The 19450-nt window shown below is 32.3% G+C and overlaps 2 protein-coding genes across 2 annotated transcripts; one reads left to right on the top strand and one right to left on the bottom strand.

Moving 5' to 3' along the window:
- The first annotated feature begins 12688 nt into the window (after window positions 1-12688).
- Window positions 12689-15971, top strand: LOC140890004 (uncharacterized). Its single transcript, XM_073297751.1, has 5 exons — window positions 12689-12843; window positions 13115-13145; window positions 13273-13331; window positions 13514-15534; window positions 15628-15971. Exons 1-5 carry the CDS (start codon window positions 12689-12691, stop codon window positions 15969-15971), a joined length of 2610 nt encoding a protein of 869 aa, XP_073153852.1.
- A 1472-nt stretch (window positions 15972-17443) lies between these two features.
- Window positions 17444-19100, bottom strand: LOC140890742 (ADP,ATP carrier protein 1, mitochondrial-like). The gene is made up of 3 exons (XM_073298763.1): window positions 18508-19100; window positions 18008-18403; window positions 17444-17889 (listed from the first exon to the last, which is right to left on the bottom strand). Exons 1-3 carry the CDS (start codon window positions 18844-18846, stop codon window positions 17590-17592), a joined length of 1035 nt encoding a protein of 344 aa, XP_073154864.1. The 5' UTR covers window positions 18847-19100; the 3' UTR covers window positions 17444-17589.
- Window positions 19101-19450: the final 350 nt, after the last annotated feature.

The following is a 19450-nucleotide window of genomic DNA, read 5'->3' as shown; positions in this document are numbered from 1 at the left end:
CATGCAACATTATCTTCATATAGTGTCACAGGCTTCTTGTCTACTGTCAATCCACACGATATTTGAATATGTTTGGTCATTGACTTTAACCATACACATTCACGACTTGCTTCATGTAATGCAATAATCTCGGCGTGATTTGATGAAGTTGTTACGAGTATTTGTTTCTGTGAACGCCAAGAAATTGCAGTGCCTCCATGAGTAAATACATATCCGGTTTGGGAACGTGCCTTATGTGGATCAGATAAATATCCAGCATCAGCATAACCAATGATACTTTGATTGGTGTCTTTTGAGTACAAAAGTCCCAAATCTGTTGTTTCTCGTAGATAACGGAATATATGTTTAATTCCGTTCGAGTGCCTCTTTGTTGGATATGAACTGAATCTTGCCAATAAATTTACAGCAAAAGATATATCTGGTCTAGTGCAATTTGCAAGATACATAAGGGCACCAATGGCACTTAGATATGATACTTCTGGACCAAGAATAACTTCATCATCTTCACATGGACGGAATGGATCATTTTCTATGTTTAATGATCTTACAACCATTGGTGTACTTAATGGATTTGATTTATCCATATTAAAACGTTTAAGGATATTTTCTGTATAATTTGCCTAGTGAACAAAAATTCCACATTCCTTTTGTTCTATTTGCAAACCCAGACAATACTTGATTTTTTCAAGATCCTTCATTTCGATCCTTCAAGTACATCATAACCTCTTGAATTTTTTTATTCGTTCCAATGATGTTTAAATCATCAATATATACAACAATAATTACACATCCGGATGTTGTTTTCTTGATGAAAACACAAGGGCATATTGGATCATTTACATATCCCTTTTTCATTAAGTGCTCACTTAGCCGATTATACCACATTCGGCCGGATTGCTTCAACCCATATAATGATCTTTGCAATTTTACAGAATAAAATTCTCTGGGTTTTGAACTTTGTGCCTCAGGCATCTTAAATCCTTTAGGGATTTTCATGTATATATCACTATCAAGTGATCCGTATAAGTAAGCCGTAACAACATCCATCAGACACATTTCCAAATTTTCAGACACTGCGAAACTAATCAAATATCGAAACGTAATTGCATCCATAACAGGAGAATACGTTTCTTCATAATCAATTCTAGGCCTTTGAGAAAAACCTTGTGCAACAAGTCTAGCTTTATATCTTACTATTTCATTTTTCTCATTTCGCTTTCGAATAAAAACCCATTTGTATCCAACAGGTTTTACACCTTCAGGTGTGAGAACTATAGGTCCAAAAACATTACGTTTATTCAGCGAATCCAATTCAACCTGGATGACATCTTTCCATTTGGCCCAATCATGACGAGTTTTACATTCACCAAAGGATTTTGGTTCATGATCTTCGTTTTCATTTATGATGTCACATGCCACATTATAAGAAAATATCTCATCAATATCTTCTATATCTTTTCGATTTCATATTTTTTCAGTATTAATATAATTGATAGAGATTTCACGATTCTCGTCAGTTTGTGGTTCTGACAGAACATTTTCATCATCAAGTGTTTCTTCTGGAATACCATTTTCTATTTTATGATCATCGTGTTTCTCTATGCCTTTTCTTTTCCGAGGATTTTTATCCTTGGAACCGATTGACCTTTCACGCTTCAAGCATTTTATGACATCATGAGTGTCTTTAATTTGTTTCTTTGGAATTTCAATTCGAGCAGGGGCATTTACAGCATGTATATATGATTTTGTTACCCCTTTTGTGTCTGCAAATGCATCTGGCATTTTATTTGCAATTCTTTTCAAGTGCACAATTTGTTGTACATCTTTCTCACATTGTTTGGTCATTGGATCCAAATATAACAATGATGGTACATACCATGTGATTTCTTTTTCGATGTGTTTCTTTTCTCCCCCTAACATTGGGAAGATTTCTTCATTAAAATGACAATCAGCAAAACGTGCTGTAAACACATCGCCTGTCTGAGGCTCAAGATATCGAATGATTGATGGGCTATCATAACCGATATAAATACCGATTTTTCTTTGAGGACCCATTTTTGATCGTTGAGGTGGTGCAATAGGCACATACACCATACATCCAAAAATTCTCAGATGAAAAATATTTGGTTCTTTACCAAATGCAAGCTGCAATGGGGAGAATTTATGATATGCACTTGGTCTGATGCGAATTAATGCCGCAACATGTAAAATTGCATGTCCCCATATAGAAATAGGGAGTTTTGTTCTCATAATCATTGGTCTAGCAATCAGTTGTAGACGTTTAATCAATGATTCAGCTAATCCATTCTGTGTATGAACATGAGCAACAGGATGTTCAACAGTAATTCCCATTGACATACAATAGTCATTGAAAGTTTGGGAAGTAAATTCTCCAGCATTATCAAGTCTTATTTTCTTGATTGTATAATCGGGAAATTGATTCCGCAATTTTATTATTTGAGCCATTAATCTTGCAAATGCCACATTCCGAGTTGACAATAAGCATACATGTGACCATCTGCTAGAGGCATCGTTTAATATCATAAAATATCGAAATGGTCCACATGGTGGATGAATTGGCCCACAAATATCACCCTGAATGCATTCAAGAAATATGGGTGATTCTATTTGGATTTTAGCTGGCGATGCTCTTATAATAAGTTTTCCAAGAGAACATGCTTTACATTGAAACTTATTATTCTGAAAGATCTTCTCGTCTTTCAATGGATGATCATGCGTATTTTCAATAATTCTTCGCATCATTATTGAACAGGATGTCCCAATCGATCATGTCAATTGATTAATATTGAAGAACTATTAACCACCATATTTGATTCGATTGACCTTATATGTGTATAATGCAATCCAGTAGGGAGCATTGATAATTTTTCAACCACATATTTCTTTCCTGATTTATATGTGGTAAGACACATATATTTCTGATTTCCATCTGTTATCGTCTCAGTATCATATCCATGAGAATATATGTCATTAAAACTCAACAAATTTCTTTTCGATTGTGGTGAATATAAAGCATCATTTATCAGAAATTTTGTACCATTTGGTAACAAAAATTGTGCTTTACCACAACCTTCAATCAAGTCTACAGGACCTAATATTGTATTCACCATTGTTTTTGTTGGTTTTATTTCCAAGAAATATCTTTCATCTCGCAGAATAGTGTGTGTTGTACCACTATCCGGTATGCAAATTTCCATGATATTATTTCCATGTTTGCTCATAGTATTTTCCATATCAAACTTCACAAAAATGCAATAAAGAAAAATTAAGTTCAATACAAATGCAAAATATAACATGCTTTATAATACAAAAATGCATGAAAAATACAAATTTGTTACAATCTAGTTCCACCAATCTTTAATCAATATCTTCGAAATCATTCAAAAAATCTGCAGCATTGAAACTAGTTAAACCAATTAAATGGTCACTATTTTCAACAAAATTGGTCTCTTTTCCTTTCCCCTTTGTCGATTCTTTATAGAGCTTACATAGGTGCTCAGGGGTTCGACAAATATGTGACCAATGTCCTGGAGTGCCACATCTATAACAAACACTCTCAGTTCTTTTTGAGTGATTTTCATTTTCACTCGTATTTTCATGCTGCCCTTTTGGTGGGTGGTTCGTGACGTTCTTTTGAGATGAGTTATTGAAGTAACATCTCGATTATTTTTATATCCACGGCCGCGACCACGACCGCGATCATTTTTACGTCCACGTCCACGCCCACGTCCTCGACCTCGTCCACGACCAAAATCTGGTCTATGCCTTTGATTTTGATTTTCATTTTTCATTACGACATTTGCTTCAGGAAATGCCGTTGATCCAGTGTGTCGGGATTGATGATTTCTTATTAACAATTCGTTGTTCTTTTCTGCCACAAGAAGACATGCAATGAGTTCAGAATATCTCGTAAAATCATGCACTCTATACTGTTGCTGTAGAGTTATATTTGATGCGTGAAAAATGAAAAATGTTTTCTCAAGCATTTCCATCTCTGTGACTTCAAGTCCACAGAATTTTAATTGCGAGACTATTCGATACATCGCAGAATTATAATCACTGACTTTTTTAAAGTCTTGGAATCTCAACGTATTCCATTCATCATGGGCGGTCGGGAGTATCACTTTCCTTATATGCTCAAATATTTCTTTCAACCATTTTCATAAAATCATTGGGTCTTTTTCTGTGAGATACTCACATTTCAACCCTTCATCAAGATGTCAACGTAAGAAAATCATTGCCTTTGCTTTATCTTGTAAGGTTGATATATTAATTTCTTTGATGGTATCACTTAGACCCAATGACTCAAGATGCATCTCAACATCAAGAGTCCATGGCATATAATTTTTTTCAGTGATATCGAGTGCAACGAATTCAAGCTTTGCCAAGTTTGACATGGTGGTACTAGAAAAATAACAATGCATTTTATTAGTTAATTTCCATTAATATGACAATACAAAATAATGGAAAAATAAAAATTACAAGTGCGTATACAAATAGATAAAAATTATGTGGTGAAAAATCGCTGGTGAGTACAAAACTCGTGAGCATGATGATCATAATCATTATGAAAAATAGTCTTATAAATGTCATCATCTCCATATTCGAAAAATCGAATAAAAATATTTTGAGAGAAAGAGTGAATTTTGGTGTGATTGAAAATAAGTTTGAGTGAACATATTTATAGGCCAAAAACTAGCTTTGTGACCGTTGAGGGTAAAGAAAAAATCGAGTATATGTTGAATAAAAATTCGTGATAATGATGCAATGCATATAATGATAAATTAAATAATTATGTATATCATATCACATTATTATAAGGTCAGTGTCGTAGACAGCCTTTTATATAATATTGTGAAATTATACCAATATAATTAGTATAAAGTCAGGTATAGTATATCATATCACATTATTATAAGATCAGTGTCGTAGACAACTTTTTTATAATATTGTGAAATTATACCAATATAGTTAGTATATATACATAATAAATATATATCATATCACGTTATTTTTTAAAAACCTTAGAGGCTTTTATACTTGTCGTATCCCTTACTGGAAGTGTGGGATATCGTCTTAACATCCTCCCAGGATTTATAACAAGTTTTTAAAAAAACTAATTTTTTTCATTTTTGATAATAACATGATATTATATATTAATATATACACAATAAAAATATATAAACATTAAAATAAAAATTCTTATTTGTTGAATATTTTTTACTTCTTCTTGTATTTTGGAGCGTCGAAAATTATAGAGAACCTTCGAGCGATCGTGCTGATAACGTGTTGTGAAAAAGTAAAAATTTACGGTAAAAAGTAAATACTCCAAAACTCAAAATATATCAAACTTTATATTTTATAATATTTTTTTCTCAACTCAATTGTATTTTTCATCACAAATGAAGACCTATTTATAGATCCACATTAGAGATTAGTCCAAAAATAAATACATCATCATTTACATCATCACACACTAATTTTTCATATTTTACAACTCAATATTCAACATTCAACATTCAATATTCAATATTCAACATAATAATAATAATAATAATAATAATAATAATAATAATAATATATTTTTCAACACATATTTCATTTTATTTTGTTGAATATTGTTTTCGAAAAGTGACATACTCTTGTTATATATATATATTGTATATCTTTTCAAGAATACAGATGCAACTTTTTCAAAACTGGATATAAATAATATGGAAACAATCAATCTAGCCTTTTAAGTTTTTTTCCCCATTGTTTAACTTGTCAAAAGTTGGATTCTAATCTAGTAACTTTGCGTCTCTTTTCTACCTATTCATATATATATTTATGCCAGTAAAATGCACGTGCTCAACAAGTAAGATCACTTATTTTTATAACCAATTAGTTATATGATTGAACTAAAAATGATACTAATAAAAAAATATAGTAACTTATATTTTTGAAAGATTTTTTTCGTATTAAATACAAAGATAATTTTGTAATTTCAAATACAATGTATAACCTTCAACATACATGTAACATTGTTCTTCAATGATTGATAAATGCAATTATGAAAACATAAAATAAGTAATTATTGGTTGACAATTCCAGGTCAAATCAATCTAGATGTATATTATAGTTTAAACCTATTGCAATGGTTCTCACTCATCATTCAATAGCATTCCTTTTTCGCGAGTATCTATTATCTATATAAATATGTAGATTTCATTGTGAATTTACATTGTTGTTTTTGTGTATTTAATGGATCTAACTAATGAGTTTTCTTTATTAATTTCTAATTAATTTAATTATATGATTTATATCTATTATTTTATTATATATAAATATGTAGGTTTCATTGTGAATTTACATTGTTGTTCTTGTGTATTTAATGGATCTAACTAATGAGTTTTATTTATTAATTTCTAATTAATTTAATTATATTGTTTATATTTAAATATTACTTACATAAAACATGATGAAAAAATTATTGAGAGCTATTGTTTTACCCATTTGATTTCATATTTCTTATCTTATCTCTTTAGTTGTGTTGTTACCTAAAACTTATGATTTCAAATATTAATTTTTATTTATCTATTATATATATAAATATATGTAGATTTCATTGTGAATTTGTCCTTGTGTATTTAATGGCTCTAATTAATGAGTTTTATTTATTAATTTTTAATGAATTTAATTATATAGATTATATTTAAACATTACTTACATAAAACATGATGAAAAAATTATTGAGAGCTATTGTTTTTACCATTTGATTTCATATTTCTTATCTTATCTCTTTAGTTGTGTTGTTAGCTAAAACTTATGATTTCAAATATTAATTTTTATTTATATATATAAATATTCAAGTTCTATTATGAATTTACAAACATCTTCTTGTTTGTTTAATGACTTTAATTAATGGATTTTATTTTGGTTTTCTAATTAATTTAATTTATATGATTTATTTTTATACATTACTTGTATAAAACATGGTGAAAAAATTATTGTGAGTTATTTTTTTTCTTATTGCTTTCTAATTAATTTAAGTTATATAGTTTATGTTTAAACATTACTTGCATAAAATATGGTGAAAAAATTATTGTAAGCTATTTATTTTCCCATATGAATTATTATTTATTATCTCTTTGGTAGTGATTGTTTGCTAAAACTTATATTTACAAATATTAATTTTTATTTTTATTACATATAAATATGCAATTTATATTGTAAATTTACAAATATTATATGGTTGCCCTTGTGTGTTTAATAACTTTGATTAATGAGCTTTTTTTTATTACTTTCTAATGAATTTAAGTTATAGTTTATTTAAACATTACTTGCATAAAACATGGTAAAAAAAATTATTGTAAGCTATTTATTTTCTCATTTGAATTATTATTTCTTATCTGTTTAATATCGGTTTTTTGCTAAATTAAACTTATATTTTCAAACATTACTTTTGATTTTTATTATATATAAATATGCAAGTTCTATATATTGTGAATTTATAAATATTTCCTTATTTGTTTAATGACTTTAATTAATGAGGTTTTTTTTTGGATTTTTAATTTTTTTAATTCATATGGTTTATGTTTATACATTAGTACTCCTATAAAACATGGTGAAAAATTATTGTGAGCTACCAGTTTTTTTTTTTTCCATTTGTATTCTTATTTTTATCTATTTAGTTGTGGTTGTAAGCTAAAAGTTATGTTTTCAAATAAAATTTTTTTACAACCAATAATTTTTAGTTGAAATTAATTCTCCAATTAATTTAATTGTTTTTTATTTCCTCAATTATTATTTTGTGCATTGTTTGTTTAGTTTTGTCGTAACACTTTATCTTTAACAAATCTACTAAATATTTTTAAAATAAGGCCAGAATTAATTGTTTTTTTTTCATTTTCTCATTAATATTTTTTGGCATTGTTTGTTTGGTTTTCTTCACACTTTGTCTCTATGTCCATTGATTATTTTAAAAATAAAGCTATAACTTATGTGCTTAAATAAATTTTGTTGCAACCAATATTTTGTGACGTTACAACTACAATGTGTTTTAAAAAAAAAATTCTGCACCAATAGGTTGGATTACATTTATTATTTACTCGTTTATACATTACTTGCATAAAACATGGAGAAAAAATATTGTGAGCTATTTTTTTATTTTAATTCTTATTTCTTATATCTTTAGTTGTGATTTGTAACTAAAATTTATGCTTCCAAATATTAGTTTTTATAAGTAAATATGCAAGTTTCATTGTAAATTTACAAATATTTATTTATTTATTTAATGACTTTAAGTAATGGTGTTTCTTTGTGACTTTCTAATTAATTTAATTTATATGGTTTATGTGTATACATTATTTGTATAAAACATAGTGAAAAAATTATTGTGAGCTATCTTTTTCTTCTTTTTTTTTTCTTTTTTTTCCATTTGAATTACTTGAATTGTATAATTGGTTTTTGCTTTGATAATTTGTTCATTTGGTATTTAACTCACAATAAACTATTATTAGAGCTTAAGGCGAAAAAAAAATTCAAAACATGATCATACATGACCCAATCACTAACTCATACAAAAGAACAATTATCAACGTACTATATTGAAAACTGTCTAATAATTAATTAAACACATATATTAAAATAATTATAATTAATTAAGCTAAAGTTATTTACAATTATCATATTTTGTCTTTTGAACTAACGTCATTTATTCTTAACATTTTTTCACAATTCCATGCCAGCATGTTAATCTTGAATTTTAATTATGATGTATATTTTAATTTGTAAATAGTTATTAAATTATGATTCAATAAATTTATTTTGACGCATAAATATTGATATTTAGAATATTAATTTTAGATGTATATTGTATGCATGTAATACATATAATCATTAACATAAAAGTTTAAAAAAAATCCCATAAAACGTGAACTAGACAAGGTATAGAAAAAAACTACATAATTAAACAAAAATTATCACAAATAAAAACTAAATAATTGTCTATTACCTATAGCTTATTGATATTGAATTCTGAAGATTGAAGATCGGGGAAAGTGGGAGGCTTTATTTAGTTAAAAAAATCTCAAAAATTGACATTTGATTGAGCTAAAATGACTCACTACAAAGTTAGTGGAGTAAAAGATGCAACACAACGTGAAATAATGAAAATATTAAATGAGTTAAGCTGTATAAAACTCAAATATACAAGTATCTCATTTAGTGTAAAGAGTTCACTCATCTTACATAGTTATGTTGCATCATTGCACAAAGTCAAAGTTCACATACTGTACTTATGACGTCCGAAACTGACAAGAGGGTGGAGAGTAATCGCCGGTGTCAAGAAATTAAAAGAAGCGGCTCTTGACAACAGGAGTCTAGGTAAAGAAGAACATGAATGAATCGATTTTATACCGAAATGAGAGAGGTCTGAAACTATGTAGATATGTGATTGTATGTGATGTCGATCCTCAAATGTACTGACAGTAATCTTGGACAAACACTGTCATATGTAACCACACACGCTGTTTTATTGATCCAGTGGGTGTCACACGGTTACAAGAAACAAGAGCTGAGCAATGCAACTAAACTGACTATCTCAAAGGATATCGACTCAACATGTTTATCACATGTTCATACATAACATGACGGTATAAAAATACATCATATGATAGATAATAATGCAATACATAAACATGCATATTCAGCTGGATACCTATGTCAATAGTTATGTACCTCTAAAAAACTGGTTTAGGAGCACATAATCTAAGTACTAGCCTAAAGATAAGTGGATGTCATATCATTATTTTGTTTTTTAAATCCAGAAGTATTTGCTAATCCAGCAGATACTACATAACAATTAAGGATTCATGACAATAATTTCATCTATCGTTAGTCCATAGAATTTGAGAATGCCTCAATTGAGCATAATTTCGCTACAAACTCGGTAGCACACTGCTAGCCCTCGATAATATGGTTATAAACACTTAAATATAAACTGAATGACTCAAGAAACTCTGTTATACTTAGGGAGAATTTCGTGTCTATTTGAACTTATGTGTTTAAATCAAAGTTTTTTGCAACTAACATTTTTATGATTTTTATTTATAAATTAATTAAATAAAACAAAATAAAAAATTATTTTGATATTTTTTAGAGTTTTTAATTTTATAATTTATAATATTTTTTTCCAACCAACGCTTTCTCGTGGATTATATTTATAAATTATTTAAATAAAGCATGATGATAGATAATTGCGATAAGAATATAACAAAAGAAAATGATACGATAAAATCATATATGAGAAAAAGTTGTGTATTCCAATGTGTTAATATTTTTTTTTTCAAATTATTCACATATGAGTAATTAACATGAATTTTGAAATTTAATGTTATTTTCATTATCTTCCGTTAAGTTAATTAATTTTCGAGTGGGTATTTTGTGAGACGGTCTCACTGATCTTTATCCTTAAGATGAGTTAACCATGTTCATATTTACAAATAAAAATAATACTCTTGACATAAAAAGTAATAATTTTTTATATGTGACCTAAATAAGAAATATATCTCATAAAATTGACTTGTGATATTGTCTTACATGAGTTGTTCTTTTAATTTTCTTTCATATTCATATTATTCCAACATATGTTCTTCATGTTCGAGATCCACTACTATTCATTCGATAAACATATAATTAAATTAACTAAATTATTAACATAAAATAACTGAATATCACAAAAAAATTGAGAATTAATTATATGACCCAATCGAATTACAATAAAAAATAGAAATATCCTTAAATTAAAATCAACGGTACCCTTTGCTCCTAGGTCATGGTAATTGATTGAACATTGATTCACCTTCTGCTTGAACAATTTACAAGTTTCACCATCGAATGTGGTCTCCATGACTGAATCAAGGACGTGAGTGACACTTCCAAGTACACAATATATAAGTACACATGTTTATATGCAAGTACTCCTTTGGTTAGTCGGGTTTAAAAAATTGGAACTCATGTTTAGACGGTAAGAACCCCAGTATGAGCTCGATGTTCCAAAAATCCACTGAATGCCACAAATACTGACCGTGATTTTGGACATACACTGTCCTAGATAAGTACCGCACACGATGTTCTATGGATTCAGTGGATGTCAAACAGGTGCAAGAAACAAGAGCCAAGCGACCCTACTCGACTGACTATCTCAAGGTATATCAGGCTCAACGTGATTAGCACATATCTATACATAAATTACAAGATAATCATGTATCATATCACAGATATCTCAGTCAATACTTACGTATCTCTAAAAAATTGATTTAGCAGTACAGAGTTTATAAAGTCTCAAACTAAAGATAAGTGAACATCATAACACTATTTTTTTCTAAAAGCCTCGATTAATCCAATAGATACTCTCAATAAATATTAAGTATTCGAGACTATCTTTCATGTCGTTAGTCCGTAGAAATCGAGAGCCTCACAACCGAGTATAGTTTCATTACGACCTCAGTAGCACACTGCTCCTTGCTATCCCTCGATAATATAGTTAGAAACACTTAAATATAAACTCAATAACCCCAAGTATGAGCTCGATGTTCCATAAAATATTGTTTTGGTATGATTTTTAGAGTTTAAATTTTCTAATTTGTGATCATTTTTTCCAACAAATGTTTTCTTTTGGTTTACATTTATAAATTACTTTAATAAAACATGGTAAAAGATCATTACGATAAGAATATGACAAGAGAAAATTATACGACAAAAATAAATATTTGAAAGAATTTAGTAGTTCAAAAATTTTAAATTTTTTTTCAAAAAAACGTTTATATATTTTTTTCCAAATTGGTTAATATGAGTAATTAACATGAATTTTTTTTTTTCAAAAGCCACCTGTTGTGGCGGGATTAGGCAAACCCCTACCCATTTATTAGAAAAAAAACAGATTTACAAGAGAGGGAGGCTAGACCATAACCTCTCAAGATTACTAGAATAGATTACTAGAATTACAGTAATGAAACTAAGAACAACCAAAAAGCCAAAACTAATTAAGAGTTATAAAATTTTGAGAAAGTACGAATATAAGGTAGATTAGACATGAATTGTTTAAATTTAATATTATTGTTATATTTTGTTGAGTTAATTAATTTTATAGTAGGTCTCTTGTGAAACGGTCTCACGATTTTTTTATCTTTTAGACTACTCAATGTTGCTCATATTTACAAATAAAAAATAACAATTTTGACATTAAAATTAATAATTTTTCACGGGTGATCTAATAAAAAATCAATTTCACAAAATTTTCTCGTGAGATTGTCTTACTAGAATATTTATTTTAGTTTTGTTTCGAATTTAAATTACTCAATCATATGTTACTCACGTGCAACGCACGTGCACGTTTTCTAGTATATATATATATATATATATAGAAATGTCCCCTTGGGCGCCAGCTGGGCTGCCATCATTTATGTTTATTTTTTTTGATTTTTTTTAAAAGAATTTGGGCCCAATTTATCAATCGTCTTTCTTCCTTCTCTGGAATTTATTCATCGTTCGCATGCATGTGCCCCATCATTTATATATTACTGCATGCACGTATCTCTCTTGCTAGATATAAACTAATGGAAACACACACAACATCATTTATATATTACTGCATGCACGTGTCTCTCTTGCTAGATATAAACTAATGGAAACACACACAATTAAAAGGTGGCTTCTGATGATATTCTTGTTAAGCATTTGCAACGACGCCGCATCTGTTCCGAACGACGACGATGATGATTCTTCCCTTCTAGCCCTGATGGCTCCTCTGACGTCCAACTCCATGTTAGCTAAAAACTGGTCCCAAGGGACCTCTTTTTGCCACTGGATTTGAGTCACGTCGTTGGATCTTTCCGACATGGGTTTACGAGGAACTATCGCACAAGAGATAGGGAACCTATCCTCTCTCACATCGCGGGTTTGGCATGCCTTCGTGTTTTGCGAATGGCCAACAATCAACTTAATGGTCCGATCCCGCCTAGTCTTGGATTGTTGATCAATCTCGAGAGGCTGAATTTGTCGGGGAACCTTCTCTCTGGCGCTATACCTTGGAGTATGTTCAACTTTTCAGCTTTGAGAGAGATGGACTTTGGGATGAACCAGTTATCTGGAACACTGCCTTTGGATATTTGCCGCGATCATTTACGAAACCTGGAAATCTTACGTCTTAGAGAGAATCAAATCGGTGGGGATATTCCAAATAGTCTATGCAATTGCGTACAACTTTAGAAACTGGATCTCGTTATCAACAAATTCACTGGAAGCATTCCAATGGCAATAGGAAACTTGTCGCAGCTCCGATATCTCTCGGTGGGATGAAATACGATGACTGGTAAGTTCATGGATAATTCATTGAAAATGATACATCCACTTGCTACTTATTCATTAATGTTTGTGGACATGGGATATATGTAGGCACTATTCCATCATCAATCGGCAATTTGTCGAATTTGGAGACTCTGGTGATCAGGGAAACCTCTACTCAAGGCAGAGTTCCTCTGGAAATGGGGCGTTTGCGGAGTTTAAAATGGATGGATTTGGGAGAAAACATGCTTCACGGGGATGTACCTCATTCCATCTTCAATCTCTCCTCATTGCGAATGCTTTCCCTTCTCAAGAATCAAATCTCTGGAAATCTTCCTTCTTCCATAGGTGAAGCTCTTCCAAATCTTGAGGCTCTTTATCTTGGTCGTAATCAGATGACCGGAACGATTCCGAATACCATCACAAACCTCTCGAGATTAGTGTCTCTGAGCCTCTCTAACAATTCTTTCAGTGGACTCATACCCGTGACTCTCGGGAACTTAGGCCTTCTTCATGTGTTGGACTTGGCTGAGAATCATTTCACGAATGATCTGTCCAAGCCCGGACAAGAATTTATCACACCCCTGACAAAGTGCAAGAATCTGAGGTTGATCCAGTTTCCCATTAATCCCATAACTGGAATGCTTCCAAAATCCATTGGCTCCAGCAATCTGTCTGCATCTCTTGAGAGTCTGTATGCCTATTCTTGCAGAATCACGGGCACAATCCCTGATGAAATTGGTAATCTTTCCAGCTTGATTTTGATTACCTTTGCAGATAATTACTTCACAGGAATTATTCCAGAGACTGTTAAGCTATTAACCAATTTGCAAGGATTAGATCTCAGTGCCAATAAGCTGGAAGGATCCATACCTCTGGGTTTTTGCAAGATGAAGAACATGTATCAAGTATTGTTTGGGGGAAACAAGCTATCTGGAAGGCTACCCAGTTGTTTAGGAAGCCTTCCTTTACTGCAGATAATCGATGGTTCACACAATGCCTTCAATTCTAACATTCCGTTCACTTTCTGGTTCAACAAGGCCATTCAGAGCTTGGATTTCTCTAACAACTTATTTGATGGTTTACTGTCTGAAGAAGTGGGAAATATGGATAGCTTGGCAGAGTTACATTTGGATGGAAATGAACTCTCTGGGAAAATTCCAACCATTCTTGGAAACCTTCAAAACTTGATCAATGTATTGTTGTCGGATAACAACTTCAATGCCTCCATACCTGATTATTTGTCCAACTTAAAGGGCCTGCAATACTTGGACCTATCCCTCAATAATATCTCCGGTCCGATCCCCAAGTCTTTAGAGACGCTTGTGTATCTTAGTTACTTCAATGTTTCTTTCAACGAACTCAGCGGTGAGATTCCAAATGAAGGGAGTTTTGTGAACTTCACAGGCGATTCTTTCAAAGGCAACAAAGAGTTGTGTGGAGCTTCCCGGTTCAACGTCTCCAAGTGCAAAACTGATAGTGTTCATAAACCTTCAAGAAACAACAGGCATTTGAGATATGTTCTACCATCAGTAGCTTTATCGATATTTGTTGCAGCCACGTTTTTCATAATCATGTTTCGGAAGTATCGTGGCAAAACATCCTTGCTTTCAACGCTGCCACTTGCTTCTAAGCATGAAGGGATTTCGTATCGTGAAATTGTTCAAGCCGCATGGAACTTTGAAAATGAAACTTTGGTAGGAAGTGGTGGCTACGGATCAGTGTACAGAGGAGTATTTTCTGATGAGAAGATGTATGCTATCAAGGTTTTCAATCAAGACATGCAGTGTGCACTCAAGAGCTTCGACACTGAGTGTCAAGTAATGCGTAGCATTCATCACATAAATATAGTCAAGATTGTTACAAGCTGCTCCAATGTGGACTTCAAGGCATTGGTGATGGCATATATTTCCAATGGCAACCTTAACAAATGGCTTTATTCCCCTGAAATAAGCTTAGACATTGTTCAGAGATTGGAAATAATGATAGATGTTGCATGTGCAATGGAGTACCTACATGTAGGTTGTTCATCACCCGTCGTCCATTGCGATTTGAAGCCAAGTAACATCCTTTTGGATGAAGACATGGTTGCCTATATAGGTGATTTAGGCATCGCTAAACTCCTAACAGAAGAGCATAGGATGTCACAAACAAAGACTTTGGGTACTATTGGGTACATGGCACCAGGTAAGGCTTTTCTCATTGAATTTTAATCAGTTGTTTTCTGGTGTCGAATCGGGCCAAATTCATTTCACTCTGTTTCCTTTGTATGCATGCTAGAGTATGGATCAACAGGCATAGTATCGACGATGGTGGATGCTTATAGCTACGGGATTTTGTTGATGGAAACATTTATGAGGAAGAAGCCAACGGATGAGATGTTTTCTGGAGAGCTAACCTTGAAGAAATGGGTGTTTAAATCATTTCCGCGTGCTATAATTCGGATAGCTGATGTTAATTTACTGAATAATAGAGATGAAGAATTTGCTATTGCTAAATTTGAGAGTTGCTTGATATCAATAATAGGGCTGGCTTTGGAATGCACAGAATTACCTCAAGAGAGACCCAATATGAAAGATGTTCTATCAAAGATGAACAAGATCAAGATTGAACTTCTTTTCTAGATCACAATGGAAATGGAGAAAGGAGTTGCAATATCATATGTAGGAATAAATAATGGTGTGTTTTGGCTTATATTTGTTGGATATATCTTGTAAAGTCTCTATTAAATATCTCATTTTAAAAAAAAAAGAATTGTTACAATTAGGCTCAGGGAATTTGTTATGATTGGTCCTCGAATCGGTATCGTGTGTCAAATTTAAGATTTTGGTGTCAGATAAACTATAAGTTATCCACACGATATCTCATATGTTTCACTTGTGTTAAACAACTAATATTGTCGCTTATGGTGGATTGGTGGTTTCGTGTTTTTACTAAATATAGCTTTGCGACTCCTGCTTATGTATGTGCCAAGGCCTAAGTGGAAGTTACTTGTAAAGATTTTTCGTTTGTGTAAATAATATATATATTACTTGCTACAACAACACTATGTTTGGTTGAATAACAAATCAGATTTGACATATAGTAGATGAATGCGCAGAAGAGGCCGATGGCTTTGTCGATTGGGTTCTCAAAATCCTAAAAGCTGGAGATAGGGTGGATGTTGGAAAAATCACAGCCGTGCTATGGAGTATTTGGAAAGAGAGAAGCAACAAAGTTTGGAATGATACCATCTTAGATTGTAACCAAACAGTGTTCAATACATTGGAGAGTAATGCAAATAGGTGCATTTTTTTTTTAAGAAAACAGGTGCATGGGCTTTGGAATGGTGCTCAGAGATTCTGAAGGAAAGTATATTAGCTGCCAATCAAAGATAATCTAAGGCTTATGCAACGTGACCGAAATGGGTACCCGTATATACTTACTGCGAGATTTACATCCAATTTATCGCGATATTTTGACAACAAAAAAACAATTTTTCTATCTTTTTTTCATTTCACTCAGTCGGATATTTTCTTCTTGGAGAACAAAACTTTCTTCAGCTCATGGTCTTTATCATTTTGACCACCACTCACCACTCCGACGACGGCTCGCGGCTTCAGCGACAACTCAACATTCCGACGACGGCTAGTTGGTGACCCATTTACACTTTAAATATTGCCCTGAAAATGATTAACCTAGGTATGATTCTCTCATATTTGAGTAATTTTTATTCGTAAAATTAATTGATGATTTGAGATGATGCATTCATGAAAATGAAACTAATTGTTTGTGGAGAATTTGATATGGGTAATTAGTGAAACCTCATAAGAACACTAGAAAAGTTAATTCATGGTAATGGTAATAATATTTTGAAATTTTGTATACACTACATCATTTCGCTTTAAAAGTGCAAAATGATTTCCAAATTGAATTGTAATTTTTTAGTTTTTATAGGATAATTTGGTCATTTTAGAGGTGGGTGTACAAATGGATGTACAATAATGGATGTACCTCTAGCATTCTGCGAAGGATCATAAACCATTAGCAAAAAAAAATGATTCAATACTTTAGCATCATTCGAAACTTATTATCAATGAATGACTGGACGTAAATCTCGATTTTCTTTCGGCAGTCGTTTTTCATTTTTATTTCAGTTTTAAAAATATAATCTAGCTTACAAAAATCACCAAAAAAAACAAGTCAAATCAAGGAAAAAGAACACAACATAGTTGTCAATATCAACATTTCCAATGTAATGTTCTAACCACTGCCACCAGATCCATATTTCTTGCCAAAGACAAGAATCTGTAATTTATCGGAACCGGATAGCACGCCGGCACCGGCAACAGCTCGTAGGATGTTGGCTCCAGCCCCCTTAAATAGAGACTTAGGCCCTTCTTTCTTGATGATCTGGGAGAAAGCATCAATTGAACTCTTATATTTCACAGCCTCCCCTGAAGTCATCATCATCCTTCTACGCACCCTATCGATCGGGTAAGAAGCTAAACCAGCAGTGATTGTCACACCCCATCCCAGCAAGAAACTTGCCAAGAAACTGTCCTTTTGATATTAAAACACAAAATTCAGTTTCAAGCTGAAGACATTTAACTCACAAAACAAAATGTGATAGATACTAAACAATCAATGCCACATGCCCGATTCGAACAAGTCTACTAACCTGCAAAGAGCCAACCAGAAGAACAGGCTTTAATGAGTCATAAAGTCCAAAGTAAAGGCCACGGTAAACCACAATTCCGACACAAGAGATGAAAAATCCGCGATATAGTCCAACAACACCATCAGATTGAAGCGTTTTCCTGTAAACGTCGATCAAGCCATTGAATTGCCTTTCACCACCTGTTTTGACAGCCTTGGCATCATTTGTCAACCTTGTTCGGGCATAATCCAGGGAGTACACAAACAGGGAGGACGCGGAACCAGCAGCACTAACCGACGCCACGTTCCCTGCGAACCACTTCCAGTAGCCATCCTTGTCTTTCTTGAAGTTAAACTGGCTCTTGAAGTAATATTTGAAGGCAAAGTTAAGCCCGAAAACTAGATATATAGTGCATGACTTTCGGATCAATATCGAGTAAAGGCACAATACAAATTGTTAATGAACTTCAAGAAATAACCGCGAAAATTGTAGCTGCCAATATACATTGCCAATATATTAACCTGAGTAGGAAAGTATCTGATGACATTAGTGTTATTGCCTCTCCAAAGAGAAAGGGCACCTTCATCCCTGACAGTTCTTGCAAAGCAGTTAGAAATTCCCTTGTACGGTTCAGACAGCCTCCCAGCTCTGATCATCTCATCCTGATTCTGAACCAGCAGTTTCACTCTCTCGATCGGAGCAGCCACTGTCTTCGATACATCACCAGACACACCTCCCATCAAGAAGTCAGTCATAAAAGTGGCAAGTCCTTTCTCCTTCTCAGCTGGAGCCCGAACAAGAAAAGATGGAGCATGTATCTTTTGAACTACAGATGGATGTTGCGGCTTACGATCCGCCATGTTTTCTAATCAATATGGTAACCTGAAAAGATCCTACTAGCAAACAACAATTAGAAAATTTCGAAGAACTCAGCTGAAAATAGCTTAAAAGAGAGAACTACATGGCCCCCAACAGACGGTTGAAAAAGTACTTTTGTTTTTATTTTTAAACAGAACTAGAAGAAGCATGAGCCCACAAGCCAGAAACAAAAGAGATTAATGTGACCAATCAAACGAACTCTAGTAAGCAAAACCCAAATTATATAGGATCATCTACAAGCCTTGATAAATCAAGTCAAAACTCAACCGATCAGTTTCCGGTTAATCACACACTTAAGAACGAAAATAGCAGAAAAATAAAAAATACAAATATTTACGTGGTTCGGCCCAAAATAGCCTACATCCACGGGTGAAGCAAATCTTATTAAGATACAGGAGTTTACAAGTATACCGCAAGCTACAACTCAAGAACTCAACAAAAACTCGGTTTTGTCTATGTTGCCCCATTCGGGCACTCTGCCCGAATGAGGATCCAACGGCTCATATTTGTTGCAATTGAGATGTCACATGAACATCTCAAGTGCAAAAAAAAAAAAAATTAGCCGTCAGATGCAGCACATGGGCA

The sequence above is a fragment of the Henckelia pumila genome, chromosome 3, assembly GCF_033568475.1.
Source record: "Henckelia pumila isolate YLH828 chromosome 3, ASM3356847v2, whole genome shotgun sequence".
Lineage (NCBI taxonomy): Eukaryota > Viridiplantae > Streptophyta > Magnoliopsida > Lamiales > Gesneriaceae > Henckelia > Henckelia pumila.
The sequence above is the reverse complement of the archived record's forward strand: the minus strand, read 5'-3'. Positions and strand labels throughout refer to the sequence as shown.

Excerpts from the sequence above, each read along its gene's own strand:
- LOC140890004 (XM_073297751.1), top strand. The coding sequence starts at position 12,689 with ATGGAAACACACACAATTAAAAGGTGGCTTCTGATGATATTCTTGTTA. Across the intron at positions 12,844-13,114 it reads TCCATGTTAGCTAAAAACTG|CTTTGAGAGAGATGGACTTT; the intron begins GTCCCAAGGGAC and ends TCAACTTTTCAG. Across the intron at positions 13,332-13,513 it reads CCAATGGCAATAGGAAACTT|GGAAACCTCTACTCAAGGCA; the intron begins GTCGCAGCTCCG and ends TCTGGTGATCAG.
- LOC140890742 (XM_073298763.1), bottom strand. The coding sequence starts at position 18,846 with ATGGCGGATCGTAAGCCGCAACATCCATCTGTAGTTCAAAAGATACAT. Across the intron at positions 18,404-18,507 it reads TCAGATACTTTCCTACTCAG|TCATGCACTATATATCTAGT; the intron begins GTTAATATATTG and ends TTGATCCGAAAG. Across the intron at positions 17,890-18,007 it reads TTCTGGTTGGCTCTTTGCAG|GACAGTTTCTTGGCAAGTTT; the intron begins GTTAGTAGACTT and ends TAATATCAAAAG.